The 22,765-nt window shown below is 39.3% G+C and overlaps 2 protein-coding genes across 2 annotated transcripts; both read right to left on the bottom strand.

Moving 5' to 3' along the window:
• Nucleotides 1–13: 13 nt before the first annotated feature.
• On the bottom strand, nt 14–13,509 carry rars2 (arginyl-tRNA synthetase 2, mitochondrial). The gene is made up of 20 exons (XM_072676782.1): nt 13,412–13,509; nt 12,723–12,796; nt 12,258–12,360; nt 11,883–11,966; nt 11,151–11,248; nt 10,963–11,018; nt 10,001–10,084; nt 9,093–9,169; nt 8,817–8,975; nt 8,536–8,642; nt 7,899–7,994; nt 7,668–7,728; nt 6,661–6,737; nt 3,557–3,681; nt 2,782–2,849; nt 1,921–2,030; nt 1,314–1,409; nt 1,053–1,127; nt 746–809; nt 14–240 (listed from the first exon to the last, which is right to left on the bottom strand). The coding sequence occupies exons 1-20, from the start codon at nt 13,445–13,447 to the stop codon at nt 154–156; spliced, it is 1,737 nt and encodes a 578-aa protein (XP_072532883.1). The 5' UTR covers nt 13,448–13,509; the 3' UTR covers nt 14–153.
• Nucleotides 13,510–14,912: 1,403 nt separating this feature from the next.
• akirin2 (akirin 2) lies at nt 14,913–20,064 on the bottom strand. The gene is made up of 5 exons (XM_072676772.1): nt 19,574–20,064; nt 17,273–17,413; nt 16,009–16,158; nt 15,759–15,830; nt 14,913–15,660 (listed from the first exon to the last, which is right to left on the bottom strand). The coding sequence occupies exons 1-5, from the start codon at nt 19,737–19,739 to the stop codon at nt 15,650–15,652; spliced, it is 540 nt and encodes a 179-aa protein (XP_072532873.1). The 5' UTR covers nt 19,740–20,064; the 3' UTR covers nt 14,913–15,649.
• Between the last annotated feature and the right edge of the window lie 2,701 nt (nt 20,065–22,765).

Genomic DNA, 22,765 nt, shown 5'->3' with positions numbered 1-22,765 from the left:
AAACTGGCCAAACTTGCTTCAAATTAGGCATTTTATTTTCTTAAAAAACACAGATTTGTTATTTTCAGCATCATTTAATGTTATAATTGTATCCTTTGTGAATATTATAAAACAAGTGACATTACAAGTGATATCAATCAATGAAATATACATTCACATTTTCTCTACTGGTGTGATGCCCAGAATCTTCATCCCATTGGCCAGGACTGAGCATGTGCAGGAGAAGAGGCGGAGTCTGGCCTGTCAGCAATTGGGTGATCAGGCATAAGAAAAGAGAGAAATAATAACATTAATATCCAGAATGAAGCTCTATTAACATTAATATCCAAAATGAAGTTCGTTAATAACATTAATATCCAAAATGAAGTTCGTTAATAACATTAATATCCAGAATGAAGCTCTAATAGCATTAATATCCAGAACAAAGCTTTAATAACATTAATATCCAGTGTGAATGAAGCTCATATAACAATAATGGTAGTGTATTATAGTGAAACACAGCAAGGGGCAAATAATGGTACTGTACCAATTACATAAGGATGTAATGGTAGTATAACACAGTCTAAGTATTTTTCAAGTGATGACAGTGTAACATTAGTGTAACCGCAACATAATGGTAGTGTAATGGTAATGTTAGTATAATGGTAGAGTAACAGTTCTGTAATGGCATTTGAATGGTAGTGTAAGTAATGTTAAGAGTGATGGTAGATTTATGGCAGTGTAATGATGGTGTATGTGTCGTTACCTGAGCCACTTCAGCAGAGCTTCCCTTCACCTGCAGTTCTCTGTGAGCAGACGACGCCAGGTGGCTTAAGGAACAGAAAGGCTTTGGTAAAGCTGAGCTTCAGATTTGGAATTAGGATACAGATGACTTTGTATGACTTTTTTTACTGACCAGTGGAGAGTAAAAATAAATAAATAAATAAACACACAAAGCTGTGTTTATACAGGAGTAAACAATGCCAGCGGGGCAGCTGTGCAATGTTCTGAAAGCAGAACTTATCACAGCATGTGGCTTATGAGGGGGTTGCTAACATGTGATGGGTTTGTACCTCAGAGTGGTGAGGAAGTTGACCAGGTGCCGTGGCTGCAGTTCCAACGCAGACTGAAGGAGAACCTCATCATACCTAAGACAGACAGACAGACAGACAGACAAGCAGATCAATACAACTGATGTTATTTAATATGCATATATACATACATGTGTATAACTTAATTAATTTACACATCTTATAGTAAACAACTGTCTATGGATGTAAAACAGTAAAGGAAGGGGACAAAGCTCCTGCCCCAGATACAGAGATCACGAGCACCTCAGAAGGTGCTGCAGGATAGAGATGCTCCTGTTGTCCTGAAGATGAGCTGGATTAAAGTGTGCGCGACTTCCACTTCCTTGCATCCTCAGCAAGCTGGAGCAAATCACACACACACACACACACATATATATATAGGCCATAAACACATTACAAATCATTAATAAGCAGTTAGCAGTCATAACACAAACTAACAGAACAGCGTACTGTCTCCTGCCAAATAGTGAGCCCATATCCATCCATTCTGTTAAAGCTCTGATCTTACTGCGTCTTCTCAGATGATCTGTGTCCATTTGTAGTGAGCTAACACTTATAAACACCAAAAAAAGGGCCATGGTGGATCACTACTTGGAAAGCAACAGGTCACTACTGCTCTTTTTTATTATTAGTAAGCAGTTATAATACATTACTAGTGTTATAACTGCTAAATAACATTTTGAAAGCGTTTATGACCTAATTATTGACCATTAATAAACACATTTACAAATATTCATTTTAAACTAAGGCATGACTATCACCGCACAAGGTAGAGGGGCCTGTGCTGCAGCAGTGTGTATGTGTACGTGTCTGTTTTATCTGTTAAGACAATAAATTTAGTAACTCTGACCTGCACAGGCGAGCATGTGTGTACTGCAGAAACACTCCAGTGTCTCCCTGAGCCTGCAGGACTTTCTGCCAGTCAAACTTATAATCTGAAATCAGCGGCCCCTTAAAATCCTGAAACACACACACACACACACACACACACATACAGATGGACGAGAACAAGCAGCATTGAACACGAGGCTGGCTTGAAGAATCCGAACATAAGTCAACAGTGAACCTCTTATTCAAACAGGCGTCTCCTCAGGGCTTCTTCACACAGGCCTGTATTCTGTTTGTACAAATGACCATATACGAGTCTGTCTGAGACAGTACTGTGTGCCTGGGTGTGTCTACATATGCTCATACAGGCATTGCAGGCAAAGACAAACATAATAGTACCAATATGACTGAAAATTAGATTATGGTTGTAGTAAAGTAACTGTTTGTACCTATATGATCAAACAGGAAGGTTTAATTAAATTGACTACAGCTTGCAGTGTACGCAAAAAAACCTGGAGGTCCCCATGCTCAACACATTATGATGATTTATCAGGATTAAAACCTTTCCACATTGACAAGAGTCCCTATTAAATATGTATATATTTTTAATTAGGAGGTCCTGAACACAGGGATCCCCTGTATTTCGCACCTTCGGTCAGAGTGTGAGGAAGTAAAGTATATTCATCTCTACAATCAGGGACCAAGATGTGGTAACGTTGATGTACTTATATGATCAAATAGAAAGGTATAGCACACTGGATGTACCTCTATGATCAGAATGTGATGATTGCACGGCAAAGAGAAGGCATGGTGGGATGGTCATGTGGACATGTGGACATATTAACACACGACTGGAGAGCGAGATATAGTAAACTGGACGTACCTGAATGATCAATGCACTGACTCCTATTTGCTCTGCTACGACCTCTGGATCACTCAGTTCTTTAGAGGCTGAAGAGAAGGAGAAAGGAGAGAGAAACGCAAAAATAACAGTGAGCTAGGTGATGTGTTTTTCACAGGAAAGATAAAAGATAAAACACCATAGTATAAATATGGAAGAAATGCACAGTGTAATTTACACTGGTGACAGTTGAATACAGTCATACACAAAGGTTTGGGTGTTAAGTGCCGAGTGTAAATAACTGAACAAATCCTCTACAGAAAGCAAACATAAATATGGCATTTTCCTGCACATTTTAGACACAGTTTCTGTTTATTAATTTATTTTGCAGAGCTAAATTAAGCTACCAAACGGTAATAATTCTTTAGAATGTGCAGAAGTGGACTAATGTAGAGCAGGGGTGGGCAATTCCAGCCCTAAAGGACCGGATTCTCTAACTGTTTTTTTGCTTTTCCTGTGTCAAGCACACCTGATCCAATTCTCCTGTTAATTGTTAGGTTTAGTAGGTCTGTTAAAGCAGGAAAATCAGCAAACTGTGCTGGACTCCGGCCCCTGTTGCCCACCCCCATTTAAGTGTAAACAATCAAACTTATTTACACTTACAAAATCAACACCACATGACATTTAACCAGGGGTAGACAAACTTTCATTAGACTGTGACATACTCTGTTTAAGTAATGTGTTTCTCTTGAGCAGTGTCTGTGTGTATATGTGTGTGTGTGTGTGTGTGTGTGTGTGTGTGTGTGTGTGTGTTTACTCTTGGCTTCCTGCATGTTCTGCAGCATCCTGTATCGAGCTTCATTAAGCACATCCTCCAACAGCACCACCTCACCCAGCCGTGAGCTCATCCCCACCACCAGCCCAAACGGCACGTGAACACACCTGTAACACACAATACACTGATCAACACATACACACACACACACACACACACACAAACACACACACAAACACACACTCCTAAACCTGACAACAACCCAAACAGGACATTGCCACAGCAGAACACACTCCTCAACAGACAAATAATGGTGATTTAATAACTAATAAATCTAGTACTACAAAAGAACAAAAGAACTACTTAGTACTAGACAGACCTGAGGCAGTACTAACCTAAATCTAGTACTTATGTAGATCTACAACAGATCTGAATTGGTACTAGTCAAAATATAGTGCTAGTATTACACAGCACTATTCTAACTCTTGTACAAAGTCATTATTAGTGGACTGTAGTAATCTAAATCTAGGACAGGTCTCAGACTTTACTCAACTGAAACTAGTACTAGTTTATCATTAGTACTACCACACAGTAAGAATGTGAATATAAGGGCAATATTATCTTAAATCTAGAGTACATAAAGTCATGGCTAAATGTTTATTTCCCTTGTTTGGATTGAAACAGCACAAAAACGCAGCAATCCAAATCTCATACTTTATCACACAGAACTCCAAAAATGAACTAGACAGAATTATTGGCACCCTCCAGTTTCTGGAGGGTGAAAAAAATAACTGAAATCATCTGCTTCCTGTAACCATGGATTATTTTAGGACTACTACTCTTTCACCAACTGCTCCAGGTCTAGGATACCTTCTCCAAACTGCTGTTTTGAGATCTCTACAAAGGTTAAGATACAGACTCAATGCTGGCCACTTCAGAACTCTCCAGCGACTCTAACACTATTTCTGGGCTATTTTTTGAAGTATACAGCAGGTTCACTGTCCTGCTGGAAGACCCATGACCTCCCCTTTCTTTGCGTTGTTACAATACATACAAAGGAAATAAAGCACCAGAGCACCAGAGCATTATTAACTGCAGCAGCGTTCTGGGGGACGAGGTGGTGCAGGAGGTGCCGATATTTCACTGTATTGTTATTATTGAACAAAATCTAATTCTAGAATTTGACTGCACAAATACAAATGTTCTGAGACAGTACTTAGTATAATAAGTACTTAGTACATAACAATACTTAGTAATAGTACTAGACGGTACCAACCTATACACTATACTATGAAAATCATTACAATTATAAGTGTTTAATAAAGTGCTATACACCTTTAATCTAACTCCAGGACAATAGTCAGTAATAGTTCAAATCCAGTGCAAGACTATAGCAATTTACATCTAAACCAATGAGTTGTACTTGCCAGTACGAGTATAGATCTGAATCCATGCCAGCATTTAAGACGTTTGTTTACACACTCGTATCCAGGGTGACATAGAAAACTTAATTTAGGGAGAATTCACTTTGGCATGCTGTGGTTTTGCTGTATTTTGCATTTCAACTCTTGTGTGTGTGTGTTTACGCGTGTTATTGAAAGCCAGGTGAGTGCACACACCTGTTCTTCAGGTAGGAGCTGGACTCGGAAGGTAATTTTGTGCCATTATTTAAGACAATATTAAATAAACACAGTTTAGTGTCATGCAGGCTGTTCTACCTTCAGTAAATAAAGGTGAGGTCATGAGATCTGGACTTTAGTTTTTTAAGAAATGATGAATGCAGTGCTGTGTGGTATCTCTTGGCCTGTGGTCCAAAGCAAAACAAGCATTTATTTTCTCTACTCTACATCTGGACTGTCAGACCACCACATCACAGTCAATACACATACTTTTTTATATGCACTTACTTTGAGGTCTCTACATTTACATTGACTCTTTGTGCAAACTGCAGTGCACAATTTTGCAGTAAAACACTAGGGCAAGGGCAAGATTTTCTGCTAAAGTGTTTCCATCTCTAATTCTGCACTGTGGGCTTCTCTGATGTGTTCATTACCTACTGATCAGAACATTATCTTCATTTGATCTGACGGTCCTCCATCAATGCAGTTAAATGAGAGATCCCATCTATCTGAGCTGTTTGTGAACTTTCCATTTAGAGCGACTGCAGCCTTTTCTGGACCTCTCTCTCTCAGTCTGTAAGAGCTGAAAAGTTGCTGTGTTCCTTTTAAACACACTCTGGTCTCCTCGTTTCAGCTGTACCTCTCCACTTTTCTGGCTGGGCTCGTTCTACTGCGTCCCAAACCACTACACTTTAGTCACTGCACTATGCACAATAATGGGGCACTGTCCTAATACACTGTTTTTTATGTGGGAGTGTACAGTTAGGACACAGCCTTTGTGTTTGGTTTAAGTGAGAAAAATCGGTTACTACATTTATGCATTATCATTTTTCTTAAGCATTATTATGTATTTCCTGACATTTTGTTTATTTGTTAATGTTCAACAGAAATTAAGTTTAGTTTAAATATGAATCTGTTCATTAAATATTATAGATAATTTGCATTACCAAAGACACAACCTCAAACTTTCTGAAGCATTCAGGCATTTGTCACAATTTGACGATGGTAGGATCTAGTGAATCCGTGGCTACTAACCTACTTTTATTTTTATCAAATTTCATATGTTTAGAAATTCCTATCTTTCCTTTCTATTTTGCTAATGTGACATTGTTGAATGTATTATTTATGCCTCTGGTTATTTGATTTAATATTTATTTTTATTTATATTTCTGTCTCTGATGCTTGAAAATGCTCGTCAACACTAAAAATGAGGACCATCTATAAATGTACTTCCGAGTTCAAGTAAAGGTTGATTGATTATCTGACCGATCAAAGTAACTGATCACAGACAGACAGAACCAGAAATAACATTTTGTACTAGCTAGTGACATACTAGTGGTATTAAATTCCAATGCATGTGGAAATTTGTCATGGCAGCACCTACTGGCGTCAGGCTTGGCTAGGGTTACAGCTGAGCTCAGCGTCCTCTAGTGGATCTCTCACTCAACTAATCTTACAGGTGAGTGTGTGACAATTTGCGGTTGGTCTATTAAGTCAATTTGGAGGCAAGTGTGTTTGTGTGTTTACTTCTCTGCCCAGTGATGACCCATCACACGCAGGATCTGGAACAGCTGCTGGAAATGGACCGACTGACTCTTATCTGTCTTATAACAGAGAAAAACAAGAGTGAAAGATTATTTTGCTTAACAGTGAAGTCACAATTATTCAGCCAGTTCACTTTATCACATTAATCAACAGTCTGTACGTTACAAGCCTGCATTCGAAGTACTGAAAATATCAACATTACACTGCTTTTTAGTCACACTGAGTGTACATAAACACTTTAATTATTACACCAAACTTTAATTATGTTCCCAGTGTTTGAGGTGGGAATATTAGGAAATAGTAAGTCTTCCATTATATGCTAACAGTTTAACCTCTCAATGCCCAACTGCCTGGCTGTAGTGTTGCTGGTAATTAAAGCCACAGTAGGTTTTTGCAGAGCCACCCAAAATCACAGTTTCATGCAAAGGTTTAGGCATTCTTGGCCAAATAACACATTATTTAATTCTTAATGTACAATTATTCTGTTTAAAAACACTTTTAAAAAATGAAATTAATTAATGTGGTTTGTGAAAAAGTTCTCATGCCTTAATCAAGATGACCCAAGAGCCTGCATGAACGTTTAACAGACAAAGAAGGTGGTGTACCGTTCCACTACACAAGCATAGTCTTTAAGAAACAATTATAAGAAAGAAACCTTACCAATGACAAAAATCCACAAAACGCAAAGTATGGAATCCAGTTCCGTAAATTTATGGAGTCAAAGCAGAACTCTTTGGCCACAATCATCAAAAGTACGTTGGGATAAAAATACTTTTTAATGAAAAGAACACTTTGCCAACTAAGAAGCATGAGGGTGGATCTATGCTTTGGGGTTGTGTAGCTACCAATCACATTACCAATATGGCACAGACATCTGTGAAATGGGCTAAAGCTGAAAAGGACTACCTAAAGAGACACAAACTGGGGCTTTTGGCACAGCCTTCACAGTCCTGTGACGTAAATTTTAATAAGATTCAGGTTTATCTTACCACATAAATCATCTCATCAAAGCTGAATCTCTCTTTCCGATCCAGCGCTGCAGCCACGTCCCTGAAATCACACCAATAAACACAATCATCCAGATACTAAACACATTCAGCCATAAACTGATAACTATTAACTTCTTTGTACTTTCTATATGCCGTCTGAAATCGAAACACACTTGCACTTGAAGGAATATACAAGTTACATACAGAGTGTGAGAGTGTGACGCTGCATACCTAGTGATGTAGAGTGATGTCCCGTCACTGCGCACTACAGTAGCGTATGATGAGAGGTCTCCCTCTGTAGACAGATCAATCACACCAGTCCCCTTCCTGTTTACATTGATATAAATGCCATGCAAGAGATGTTACTACTGTGCATATACATATACTGTATATATATGTGTATGTGTCCAAATGTTTGTGGACACCCCTCTAACGAATGCATTCAGCTACTTTAAGTTGCACCCACTGTTGACACACATGTGCAAATGCACACACACAGCTGGTCTAGTCCCTGTAAAAAAGTACTGCCAATCGAAATGGACTCTATGGAGCAGATGAACCTATTGGCACTATGCCTAATGCCCAGGCATGGGCTAGAGAGGTATATAGTGGCACTGTGTTCACTGAAATGATGGAGCTCCATCCAATACGTTTGGGACGATGATATATATATATATATATATATATATATATATATATATACACACACACATGTATATAAACATGTAATATACTGTTACATATATGTACTTACATACATGCTTTATATGGTATACATAAAGGACATATTACATATGTATAATACATATGGGATACATGTATGTTCTCACATTATGATAAGTGTGTGTGTGTGTGTGTGTGTACATACTCTGTGGTTTTCAGCAAGCCTTGTGATCGTAGGTCCTTTAATACTTCCAGGGATTGTCTCTGATGGAAGGATTCACCAGAGTAGTGATCAAAACTAACACCTAACCTCTAAAAGAGAGGGACAGAGAGGAACAGAGAGGGACAGAGTGTGTATTTTCTACATGTTGCATAAACAGATATGAGGGCTTTGCGGCTTTTTGGATTTTTAGATTCATATGTAATAATATTATTAGTCATTTCTTTCATTACTGTGTTTATTACAGTTAATGCAAATCAATCTACCTCATAAATTTTCTGGTACTCCTCAACTGTAATCTCTCTGAATTGTTTCCATAGCGACAGCGCCTGCTCGTCATGCTGCTCCAACTGTCTGAAAAACTCAGCTGCGGCCAACCGGACACTATCATCATGCTGCGCCTCCCTGTTCACCTGAACATACACCTGTAAAACACAAACACACACACACACACACACACACTTCAGTCTGGATTCTGTCTGTGAACCAAGAGCTCTTCAAAACTCTGCAAAGTGTTTTAGTGTGCGTGTTCACTCACACACCTCAAACAGGTGCTGCAGGGCATTCTCTCTGAGTTTCTCTTGCGAACCCAGCCGCAGAAACCCAGCCCCCAATAACCCTACATAGACACACGGAGGAATGAAGACTGTAGATAACTGGTCATTCCAATATTTCTGTATCATAGACCAACCTTCCATCCAATCAGGTTTAGTTTATTTACTGTAATTAAAAATAAATAATAATGATTCTAAGCTCAAACTCAGAAATAGTCCTACTGTAGAGCTCACTGAACCAGAGATACACAGACATACAGACACAGTATTAGCTCAGAGGAAAAGTACATCATTACAGCAGCAATAATGTTGCAGTGTGAATTATGTAAATATATTAGGAGGACCAATAAAAATGAGTACTTTGACAGGAACACACATGTGATGCTTTTAGAGCTTCATTATTATTAGAGCTAGATATGAATGATATTAGAGCTTCATTCTGGTTATTAATGATATTAGAGCTTCATTCTGGATATTGATGATATTAGAGCTTAATTCTGGATATTGATGTTATTAGAGCTTCATTCTGGATATTGATGTTATTAATGAACTTCATTCTGGATATTAATGTTATTAATGAACTTCATTCTGGATATTAATGTTATTAATGAACTTCATTCTGGATATTAATGATATTAGAACTTCATTCTGGATATTAATGTTATTAGAGTTTCATTCTGGATATTAATGTTATTAGAGCTTCATTCTGGATATTAATGATATTAGAGTTTCACTCTGGATATTAATGATATTAGAGTTTCATTCTGGATATTAATGTTATTAGAGCTTCACTCTGGATATTAATTATATTAGAGCTTCACTTTGAATTAATTAGCATTATGATGTTAAAAATTTACACACAAACTACAATTGGTATTATTTTTGAAAACACTCACCAAACTGCATGCCCCAGTCTCCGAGGTAATTGACCCGTATGACATCATTACCCAAAGCCTCCTTCAGGTTAGCAATGAAGTTTCCTGAACAATACCATGAAATCAGTGCCAAAACAGATACCAAAAAAGTGGGAGGTTTAGTTACAGATCCTGTGAACTGACTAAACAACTCAAGCATTATTTACAAAAGAAAAAAATCTACCTCTACTCACCACTGCAAGAACACCAACTTAAACCTGTACTGAACTTACACTACCAGTCAGTCCATCATACTACAGGCAAGTCCACCACCAAGAGTTTAATACCTCTAAAAGCTCCCTCACACACATATTATTAAAATGTATTTGCACATGGTTCAGATGGGGTATGGTAAATCCAAGGCAGAAACCACATGCTCTCAAACATGCTGCTGTGCTGCATTTGAAACTGAAAGAAGACAAAGTGTAACTAATGGGTTTAGGACCATAGGCCCTATCTTACACCCCCCAAGAAGTTTATTTTCACACCTACCACCGGCACCATTTAAATAGCAACCGTGCTCGCGAATATATCCAAGCCGTTTGGGGCGGTGGTCCAGAAATGAGGTGTGTTCTGGTAAATTTCTGGTATATTGCTGTCTTGGCAACAGAAAACACATGCTTTATATCACATTACGCCCAAACACTCATGATTAAGAGACTTAGTACATGCCGCTTTCCCGTTGTTGCGATAGCAAAGACTTGCTAAAAAAATGGGCCCTATATGTGTTCATAGCATGTAGTCACAGCAATATCTGGGTGTACAGCGAACCAGAATTTCCACCAAACCCCCACTCTGAATGTGTTCATCTCAAACACTGAATTAAGCAAGGAGAGCAAAGAGTGAGATCCTGCAACACCTTCAGAAAGGGACTTCAGTGGAATTCGCCTTTAAATGTGATAAAAAAACTGTGTACTCATGTTTACTACTTCATTTAGACTCACCAATGATGGTGGACCGGAGATGTCCAGCATGGAACTTTTTGGCGATGTTTGGTGAACTGTTGGTGAGGAGAACAGAAAACATGTTTGTTTGATGTTGAGAAGATTTGGAGGCAGTGCTTTATTTAGCTATTAGTTGTTCAGTGGTCTCTGTTTCTGACCGTATGACACTACAAACACAGCCGGGTTACCTGTACTCGACCAGTGTCCTCCCTTTCTGAAGGTTTTGGAGGATTTCACTCTTCACTCCAAAACTCTGGGGCTCTGCGTGCAGCTGCTCCAGCAGTTTCTACAGGAAAGACATTCTTATTAAAGATGTGCGACCAAATTAAGCAGCACACAACAAGTAATGATGGATACGCTGGTTATCTCTTTAACAGAAATAAACAGGAGTTTAGAAAATCTCCCCCTGTGAGATTCCAAATCCCACAGTTTCACTTTCAGTGAATGAAGCATGTGGATAAAGCCAGAAAGCATCAGCACCAGAGAGAGAAGCTCACTGATTAAGAGATATAAGAGAAATGTATTTATGGTTGTAACTTTATAACGTTGAACATCCTTGGTGTTAAATTTTGACAGGTAAGACATTAGAATTTTATTTATCTTTAATATTTAATCGGGAGAGTTCATTAAAATAGTGAACTTCTAAATAAGGGATTCATCTTTATTGTCTGCATTGTTAGCTAGCAAAACCATAAAATTACCGTAAGCTAAATTTCTAAGCTGACAGCTACATATAAGTGTTATTTTTAGTAACTGAGTGATTCATATCCCGAATAATCGTTCATGCATTTTAATAGTCGAAAGATTATTCCACCATTAAACTAGTCATTTGTCGCAGCCCTAGCGTTTAACACTGTTCATCCCTCCTCTATACAGAATGAGCCGTGTCTGCATGAACAGACTGAAAGACCTGTATTCACCTCTGCCAGCAGCAGTGAGTTTATCCTGAAGTTTATTACTCCACGACCAGCGACAACTTCCTCCACCACACCGTCCTCCTTCACCTACAGCAGATCAAACACAACACCATCTACAGTCACACAGCATACACAGCTTCCAGTCCGTGCACAACTTACTTTTACTTTTTATTAGTATTATTCTAGTATTATGACAGATTATTATTGAGATGATTATAACTGCTGATGTTATAGCTGTCATTACTGTTATTATTGTTGTTAGTAACAGTAGCAACAGTGAAGTTATGAAAACATGACAAATACAGTGTATAAAACTACACTGTGATTAAAACACTGCTCACTGCACACTGACCTGAACTAACAGTGGTCAGCTGTTACCTGTTTGGCCAGTCGCTCTGTCTGAGTCTGCAGATCCGGGTCAGGCGAGAGCGTTCCATTCTTCACCAGAGAGTTTACTGTCAAGCGGAGGCCAGGGATCACCCTGAAAGGTCAACGGTCAAACACACAACTGAGAGGCGTTCACTGTTAGACACACTAAAAGGTCCGTCACATTCTAGACACACCGGGTCCATGACCCTTTCTCTCTGTCTTTCTATTCTGGCTGTTTAAATGGCCAATGATGATTATGATGATGATGATCCCTGTGGGGTGTTTCACAGACCTGGATTTCTCAATAACTGGTGACATGGGCAACCTACTGGCGATCCAAGGAGGCTCCACCTCACAATTCATGCCATGTACATACTACATACTTTCAGAGTGGTCAGATTGCTGTACTGGTCACACTTATTCTCAGGGAATCTTGTTGTTGTAACTTGCTGTAACTCTTAACAGTCACTTAACTGTTTCTTTGATGCGGGGATGGCCGAGAGCAGGGGCACAAACACGTCTTCCTGTGCTCCACAGATCCTCGAGAGCTGCGGGAGGGACAGAGAAAAAAAACTTTTAGACTGAGAGTTCGTAGACTGACCCCTACGGCCCTACAAAGCGACCTTTGTTCTCACTGAGTGTCAAGCAAGCGATCTGATTGTCGGTGTGGTGACGACTAAAATGACCCACAGACAGTCAGTCAGTTTAAATGAGCAGACTTCTTTTTATTATGAGTTTTGATTATGAAGCACCTTCCCCAAACTCAAGGTCATTCACAAAACCTACTACAGAATGTGTAGTTCTAGAGCGTTGAGGTGCTCTTTTGTGATTATATAAGAAATCTTATAAAGTAAGCTAATTCATTCAAATCCTGGGATTCAGTGAGGGGACAGGTTTATCCCCTACATTTTGAGGTGCACTGTGGAACACACGAGGGCGCAGACTTCCTAGTGCACTACATTCAGCAGAGAACTCTCTACAGTAGGATGTCAGATACGAAGGGCTGAGCTGCACTTAGCTAGCTAGCTAGTTAGGTAGCTAGCTACACCACACAGTTCATTTAGGACACAGCCAGAGCCGCAGACTGACCCCTGACCACTACACCCGGTCATTGCGCTAAACTAGCTAACCCCCTCTTACCGCCGCGAGTACAGCGGTTTTACCTGCGCTGCAATGCTTCTTCTGAAGAAACACGCCATGAACACAAATACCCTCCTACAGCTTCAGTAACTTGCACTGTCACACAGCTCCAACTCCTCCATCTCTACACCACACACGCGCAGAGCCGCTGTGAAGCCCAGCGCGGTGAGCAGCAGCTGGCCTTCAAAATAAAAGTCTTTACAGCGCGCTCTCTCTCAATCTCTCTCTCTCTCTCTCTCTCTCTACATATAACATTCTATTATGATATCCATAATTATAAATATATTAACATTTTTTAAAAAAAGCATTGGGTTTCAAATGTAATAATATTTCTGACCAATTTAATTTTATTAAGTTTATTTTGTATCAATTTGCATCAATATAGATTGTACTTCTGTGGTTGTGTGTGTATACATAAGCATTTCACAACAGCTAAGAACATCCTTCAGATTTTAGAATTGATTTAATAATATTGGGCTTCTAACAATCATCTTACATTTGTTCTTGAGAAAAGTCCTCACAAAAAGATTCATTATGTGTTTATAAAGCTCTGCTTTAATAATGATGGATCCCATCATCCTCATAAACTGAGCAAACTCATGTATGTTGAGGAATTCATATGCTGGTGAATGTTAGAATCTCTCTGAAAACAGCTATTCTTAAACCCAAGCTGGAGCAGTTGGTTAATGAAGCCCATAGTTTTCACACATCTAAAGATTTTTTGGGTGTGATACAAAACATACTGTTTCTCTAAAGTGGTTTTAATGGTTTAGGGTTCAACTGGCTGCATTGGTGCGCTCAACAAACACACCCATTCAACTCATTTAATAAGTTTTGAGTTATGAAGTTCTTCTCGAAACATTGGCGAAACTGTCTGGATTGGCTACAACAAAATATAAATCAATGGACCCAACCTACAGAGTTAAGCTCCACCTTGAATCTAGCAGGCCTTTAGGAGCAACTGCACATTAGAGTCAGCTGTGTTGGATCTGAGCACTTCAGGGTGGTAGATCTCCAGGACCAGGATTAAGCAGCCCTGTAATATTACATTTTTGTGATTTGGTAGAATAGAAAAATTCACACTTGTGAACAATTGGCAGCAATTGTTTGTCAATATGGAGCAGAATCTTAAAGCAAAGGGAGACTCTATCCAGTATTGTTTAAAAATTGTTACATGAGTGTACATCCAAATGTTTGTGGACACTGTAAAGCAGCCTATGACCTACGGTCATGTGAGGAGAGCTAAAGGGGTATAGCACTGGGCTGTAGTCAAGTGGAATAAGTTGGAGTGGCAAAACTAACCAATCAACATCAGTATATGACTTAACCGTTGCCCTCACGCTCTGGACTGAACAAGCGTAAAGCTTTCCCAGAAAAGAGGGGAGAGGAAAGATGAGACACCCTCCAATCAATAACCCTGGATTACAAATGGACATGAAATTGTCCACATACTTTTGGCTGCAGAGTATTATGTAGTACACACATACACAAATACATTGGAGAGGAGGCAACCGTAACTGGTGTAAACAATTTATTTGTATATTTCTCAACATAAAAGTCCATTAAAGTACACAAGCTGTAAAACCATAATGCAGGAGGAAAAAAAACAAGAGAAAATAAAATAAATAAAACAATGGAGAGAAAAAAAAAAAAAAAAAAAAAAAGGAGAGTTCAATCTAAATATGCTGAGTGATTTGTACATGAGAAATCCTGAGGAGACCCCCAGATGCGTTTTTACAAAGCTAATAGGTCAGAGCTACGTGCCCTGCAGTGACCATACGGCCACCAAACACACATATGTGCGCGCGCATACACAGCCATGGTACAGTCAACTATACATGAGCAGTTTGTTTTTTTTCAAAAAATACAAAAAAATAAAAACAAAGAGGAAACCTTGTGTGATGTTAGAAAAGGCATCAAGAGGAAAAACCTAATAAATATCTGAGTAAATGAGAGAGGCCACGAATCTCAATTAGTTTTGCAAAAGACTGATGTAATTGGTGTTGACGGCAGGAAGCACTCCAAATAGCAGTCGGCTGCTGGGGGAGAAGGGGGTTTGGGGTGAAGGAGGGAGAGAAAGAGAGAGAGGGAGGGGTTTAAAATCACAGACAGAAGCCTGAGACACTCCGTGCCTGGTGGGAGTGAAGGGGACGGGGCTTCACTGGCAGCCCAAAAACCCTCACTGCATCGCCGCGGAGCCCAGATACATCCGCGGGCAACCAGGCCAAAGCAACAGCAGCAACCAGAACCACCTGACGCACTCACGACACATCTGCAGGGGGAGAAACACACCGGAGGGTTAAAGATCGTAAGGAGAAAGAGGTGGAGAATGAAGTAGAGAGTAGAGTGTATGCGTGTAGCAGAACTCACAGCTGGCCGGCTGCTCCCCAAACCGCCGCATTAACTGATCATGAGTGAACTTCACAAAAGCATCGTACTGTTCTACAGAGAAACAAACACAGAACACAGTCACACACCACATCTCTGCATTTTTACAGATATGTTATACACATGCTGCTACTACTATAATCAATTAACAGTGGAGAATGTATAAAGTGTGCGTTAAAACATTATTGAATTTATGTTTCAATTATTAATCTAAAATCAAAAATGTTTGTACCTGCAAGTTTAGTAGTAAGTATCTCATCATACTCCTCCCTCACTTTCTCCTCTCGCTCCTTCAGCAGTCGCTCACAGATCATTCCCACCTGTTTCAGAGTAAATAACGGCTGCTCTCTCCGGGGCGGAGACGACGATCCAGCAGATAAACCTGCACACAGTAAATAAAAGCTCGTCAGATACAAACATTTCTGTAAGGTACACTTTATGTGAAGTGAAAAATAATCTAAATTATTTGAGCGATTGAACAATGACTAATCAATATAGTCAGGAGCAGCGCTATTCATCAACTTCCACCTGAAAGCAAAGAGATTACTTTTTTTTTTTTTTTTTCTTTCAAATTTTACATAAAAGCTCCCCATAAACCCTTTCATCCTGAACTTGCGCCCCCTAGTGGCTGAATAATCCAGAACACACAATCAAGAGGTAAGGCCAATTAATGCTTCTGTGTCAAGTCAGTGCAGAGTCTATGGCGAAGCCTGTGCAAGTGGCCTATGCCATTGTGAGTGTTTTTACTTGTGCGTAGACGCATCTGCGTAGCTCAGCAGTCAAAAACACTAGTCTGGCGAGGGGGGAGGGGTCTTAACACCACTGTGTTGACCATGTTGGGAACGGAGCAGTTGTTGAAGTTGGAGAAAAACAGCAGTTTTGTTTTTAGTACAATTTCTTCCACGAAAGAGAGCAAGAGAAGACACCAGATGGAGAAGGCAGTCCGTATGGTCATTAAATCGAGGCAGAAGGAGGGTACATTTTCGGTGCCTCTCCAGCCACTGAGAGACATGGATGAGGAAATGGCTGTCGATTTTCATGAGCAAAATCCACTATCCATGTTTGTCAAACCACATTTTTATTTGAAAATATGGAAATCATATGTGGCAGAATTACGGCACAACCAAGCAGACATTTGCTGCAGGCTACGGTGTAGGGTACGAGTAAGGCCAACGCTGATGTTCTAGCCTATATGTCTACTGTGGTGAGCACATCTGTTTTACAAATTTCCCCCTGCCGTTACATACAAGAACCACTAACTAACTTCTGGAACCTCCTAAACCATTTTTCCAAAACTCTACATAATTCATTGTACCACAATTGCACCACTTAGTAGCCCCTTAGAGAGCACTATTTTTAACTCCTGATCATAAGCACCCACTACAGTAACATTTGAACACTGTCAAAATGAGAATAGCACTGTCCCTGCTAAGCCCCTAACAACAGTGAAGATGGTGCTACAGTTGAGGATGAACTACTACGATCAGTAGTGTTACCGTTCAGTGCAGTGTGTGCTGAGAGAGAGGTGCTAGGCTGCGACTCCAGAGGGCAGCAGGAGTCTGAGGGCTGGAAACTCTCCAGGTGTCGTCTCTTCTGCATCCGTTTGTACTCCTGCTTTATGTTAAACAGGATTTGCTCTGTGAAAGACACAAAAGAAGTCCCAATTTAAACAGATGCCTCAGAAAAAGCTGCATGAGTCCGTATCCTTTCATAAATCACTCTACTTAAACATCCTCTTTCATAACAACTGAATAACCTGTAGCGAGGTTAGCAGGTTCCAGCACTCAGGGAAACCACTGGAGTATTATTTTAAAAAGTCTGCAAATAATGAGGTACTATAAATCAGATTGGCTTAAAAAACAGGGTATTGACTGGAAAGATGTTATACTGATACGTTAAAGCAGTATGCACACATGTAAATATTGAAAACTGCATCTTCCTGCATTTGGATTCATCTTAATAAAGGTAATAAAAGGTAATATTTCTCTGGTGGATCTTATTTCTGTTTCAATAGTTCATAAACATCTACTCATCACCATAAAAATCTGGTATGGTTAGCAAAACAGAATGAATGGACCTTACTGGAACATTTCAAATAAAACTCCTCATAATGTTTTGTTTTTTGAACGTAGGTTTAGGTTACTCCACTATTTAGCACTGTGGTAAAATTTTAGTGTAAAGAATTAAGTAAATCACATTGAATCCCAAAACACATTGATTTGCAGAACAACTGAGGATCTGGATGGGTTTTGCGAGATCAACTGAGAGACGCATTTTTGGCATGTGTTTACAGAGATGAGATGATGTTAATTTTTTTGGAAACACTAGCCTAGCACCTCCCACTCCAACCTAAATCTGCCACTGGTGTCAAGAGATCAATCACACTTTTTCTGAGAACTGTTTCTTTAAGCAGCCAGAGTGTGGTTTTTAGTGTAGTGGCTTTGTTGCAAGCGGAAGAGTCCAGGTGTGTTTGTCAGAAAGCTCAGCTGGAGATGGCAGGCTAGAACATAAAGAGGTCAGCTTGACCACAGCAGGAAGTTCTGACAAACAAACCCCACAGGAAAACACACAAACTTCGGCAGACTGTCTACATTCTTGATCAGTGCATTTTCAGTGGTTAGACCGCCTGAAAAGCCAGGTGTAAACACACCCATGATTCATTGTAATCAGCTTTTGATTGGTTAACTCAAACCACATATTAAATTAAGACCTTTACCACAGTCAACCAAAACGCAAGTAGATCGTGCTTTTAATATCCGGACAGTAAATTCCTCAACTGGTCATGTCAATGAAACTCAAATACGTGTCAAATTGAACTGTTCAAACTTTAAAGTACAATATTTTAACATAACTGAAGTTCACTTCTAGTTAATGACTGCTGACTGTAGTCCTGAAGTGCCACTCTGCTGCATATCTCTTGTGCTTATCTGGCTTTTAAAGGGAAAATTAAAACAATTTGAAGTTCTCCACATAATAAAACGGCAAAAATGAGAATGTAAATCATTTAGATCAGTTTGGTGTGAAACACTCTGTTCTAGAGGATCTTACGGAGTCAGAATTGGTCATCTAAAAGCTCAGTTACCTGCACAGGACACAGTTTTGCGGTAGTTTTAAGAAAATTTGTAGGGTGGAGGGACAATGCAGGGCCTCCAAAGGATTTTCCAGCAATTTACCATCAAGGTTACATATAAAACGACACACGCTGATTCACATGTGGATTAATAAAATGGCTAAGTGTGCGTTGCAGTCAGGGCGATCCCTGTTGATCACCTCCACTGTAAAGAAATCTGAGTAGACAAGTTTCTTTACAATGAACACCAATTTCACCCCAAACCCTCTCTGTACAAACACTATGATAATTTAACTCCTGAATCATGTGGAAATTTTTGAAAAATGGTTGGTATTCTCCTTTTAGAGCTTCCAGAAGTTAGCTAGCTAGTTGGATCAGGTAGCCATGTAGCTAAAGACAGGGGAAACATCACGATCTCTAAGACAGATGTGCTCACCACAGAGGACATATCAGCTAGAACATTATCTAGAAAATGCTAGCTAGCTAACAACTACTTAAACTATTTATATATGTATAAAGTACAGGAAAGGACAGAAAGCTCACAGAACTGCAACGTTAGCTTCACTGCACTTATGCTATGTCCACTAAGGGAAGCACTGAGCTATAAGGAAGTGGCTTTGGCTAACACCGTGCTGCTTTCTCCCCTGCCGTAGCTAGCATAGTAGTCATTTATTAGATAGCTAGCTAGCTACATATTCTAGGTGCAGGTAAAAAGATTTAGTTGAACCTGTGCTGAGTCTGGACACTTCTCCAAACGGGCTGGGCTCCATCCGCAGGTACTTCTGCGGAGAGGAAGCCGGAGACACCGGGGCGCAGCGTCTCCGCTTGGGGGAAGCCGGGTTCAGCACTGGGTCCCAGTCCATAGTCCTTTTTAGGGTGGCTCCACACGCCATGGTCCTTCACACGAAGCAGCGACTCGAAATCAAAGTTATAATCCCCCACACACTGCGGATTACACCGTTGTAAATGTTTCTGAAAACGCTGTCGGAGCTCTGGGTCTTCGTCTTTTCTCTCTGTCCGGGTCTCTGGGGTGGGGACACAATTAACGTCGTTTTTGCAGCTCCCAGATCACCTACAGCGCTCAAAACCGCACCGAACGAAAAGTTAAACACCTTACAAACAGTCTGAGTTTCAATTATTGTGCGTTTGAATCTCCTAACACTCAGATTAACGTGGATTCTCTCGTGAGCGTAAACCTGCCCCCGCTAATTCCTACCAACCGGCCAGCGAATATGGCGAGGAAACAAAACATTGGAGCGAATGGGTTGATCCGCGCATGCGTAGAGTCCGCGGTGCTGGGTGGGATTTGTAGTTTCTTTACGGCCCCTTTCTCAACGCAACCGTGCATCGGCATTGTTGTTAAAAACTACACAACCCGTGTAACGCTTTGCTTTTCGGTTTAAATGGCTGGATTGGTGCTTTTGGCGTGTTGGTGAATTTAAAAAAAAAAAAGCTGAAAGTAAACAGCATACTTAGGAGCCTTAAAATCTTCTCCTAAAAGGGCTTTTAGAATATTTCTTTGGTATTTTAAATCTTTCTTAGCCTTTTAACATATCTGGCTGTATTTTATATTTTAAAGTAACGTTCATGCTCCATGTTTTGAAACGTTTTCCAGAATACTTTACACTGGGTTTCATTGAAAATATGTTTTCCTTCTTCCGAAAATCTAACAGGATCACTTTCAAGTGAATTAGATTCATTTCATTTTAATTCAGGATCACTTTCAAGTGAATTAGATTAATTTCATTTTAATTCAGAATCACTTTCACGCTGCGAATCTCCCGTTCTACCAAATCCTGTGGCTGAACAGGCCATGCTGTACATGGTCAGCAACTATACGTAAATAGTAGGTGGCATCCATATGACGATTAATTGGTATTAATGAGCCAGAACATCATATTATTAATAAAACATGTTTTTCATGACTTTTTTTTTTTGTTTCCATCTCTGTATATATATTTGTATATTTGTATTCTGTATTTTTTTTTTTTTGCTTATATTTCTATATTTTCATATTTTTCTATTTTTATTTTCTTCATTTTTATTTTATTTTTCTTTTGCACTTTTGCACTTTACTTCATTAAGTTAAGGTTTAGTTAAGTTTAAGTGTAGATTTTTATTGTATAGCTTGATGTGGGCAGACTGTCAAAAAAGCATTTCACTGCAAGTTATACTGTGTATGACTATGTATGTGACAAATAAAATTTGATTTGATTTGATTTAATTATTCCTCCCATTGTAACAAAAATAACTATGAAACACTAGAGGGCGCTCACATGGGAGGCTTTATTAAATGGGGTGAGTGGAGATAATAGAGCTAATGATATGAAATGGTATTGTGCTAAGATCATGGCAGCAGAGTTACATGTGCAGTATTGTGAAAAGAGCATTGTCACTGTGTGTTATTGCAAACAGTATTCAAATACACTGTGAAGCTTAGTGTGTATAACATGTTTATATATATATATATATATATATATATATATATATATATATATAGTGTATATGTATGTGTATATGTATGTATGTATATATATATATATATATATATATATATATAGGTACTAATAAATAGTCTTCACCCCATTGAATATTTTCCTCTTTTAGAGCTTTTATAAAAATGATTGTGGTTAATACAATTCCAAAATTATTATTTTTTTTTACATTTTTTGTTACATAATTCCTGGATTTACAAAAATTAACATATTAACATCAAAGTAAAAACAGATTTCTACAAAGCAATGTCGATTAAAGCCCCTTTAAAGAAGAGGTTCAGGCAATTGGTGCTAGTAGTCTTACAATTAGTGAAATGGAGATCAGCTGACTGCAGTGAATGTGTCTCATGTGATTGTGGTATAAAGACACCTGTCTGGAATCACTGTCAGTCACTGGTTAATCAGTATGCCTGGCTACTAAAACACCATGAAGACAAAAAGGACATGCCACACAACTCTGGGTTTCAGTTAAACCCATTATTAAGAAATAGAAGGAATATGACACTTGTAAATTGCCTAGGGCAGGTCTTCCTCACAAAGTGAGTGACAAGAAGGAGAGGGAGAGAGGCCAGCAAGGCACCTATCAAGGAGTTAAAATCTTCAGCAGCTGAGATGGGAATTCTACATGTGAGAGGCTCTAAAGTCAGCTGGAAAAGGATTCTTTGATCTCATGAGACCAAAATGGAGCTTTTTGGCCATCAGACTAGATGCTATATTTGGCGGACACAAACACTGCACATCCCACCAAACACATTATCCATGAAGCATGGTGGTGACAGCATCATGCTGGGGAGATGCTCTTCAGCAATAGGCCCCGGAAGGCTTGTGAAGGTAGAGGGTAAAATAAGTACAGTAAAATACAGGGAAATCCTGGAGGACAATCTGATTCAGTCTAAACGAGAACTACGACTTGGGAGAGGATTTATTTTCCAGTAGGTCAATAACCCAAAGCACACAGTGAAAGCTGCACAGAAATGGTTTAAATACGACAAGGAGAATGTTCTGGAGTGGCAGAGTAAAAGACCTCAATGTGGCTGGACTTGAAAAGGGCTGTAAAATGGAGTAAAATTGCAGCATCCAGATATGCAAGTCTGATTGAGCTCCATCCACACAGACTCAGTGCTGTGATTGAGGTAAAAGGTGCAGCTACTAAATACTGACAAATATTTATACCATTACGTATTTTACATTATTTGTTGTTTTTGTTTAACGGATACTTTGTGGAAATCTACTTTCATTTTCACACAGTTTTTGTGGAAATTCTTGTCAAAAAAGCCAAATTAAATTGACCATGGTTTCGTTTATTACTAAAATATATATTATAATATCTCAACCCATGTATTTTTTTCTTTTGTTTGACTTTTGGGGTGGAAATCGGTTGCATCACTGCAGTTTGTAAATGTAACTGATCAGCACAGTGAAGC

The sequence above is a fragment of the Salminus brasiliensis genome, chromosome 1 (assembly GCF_030463535.1).
Source record: "Salminus brasiliensis chromosome 1, fSalBra1.hap2, whole genome shotgun sequence".
NCBI classification, from domain to species: Eukaryota; Metazoa; Chordata; class Actinopteri; order Characiformes; family Bryconidae; genus Salminus; species Salminus brasiliensis.
Note: the sequence above shows the minus strand (reverse complement) of the source record. Positions and strands in the feature narration are given on the sequence as shown.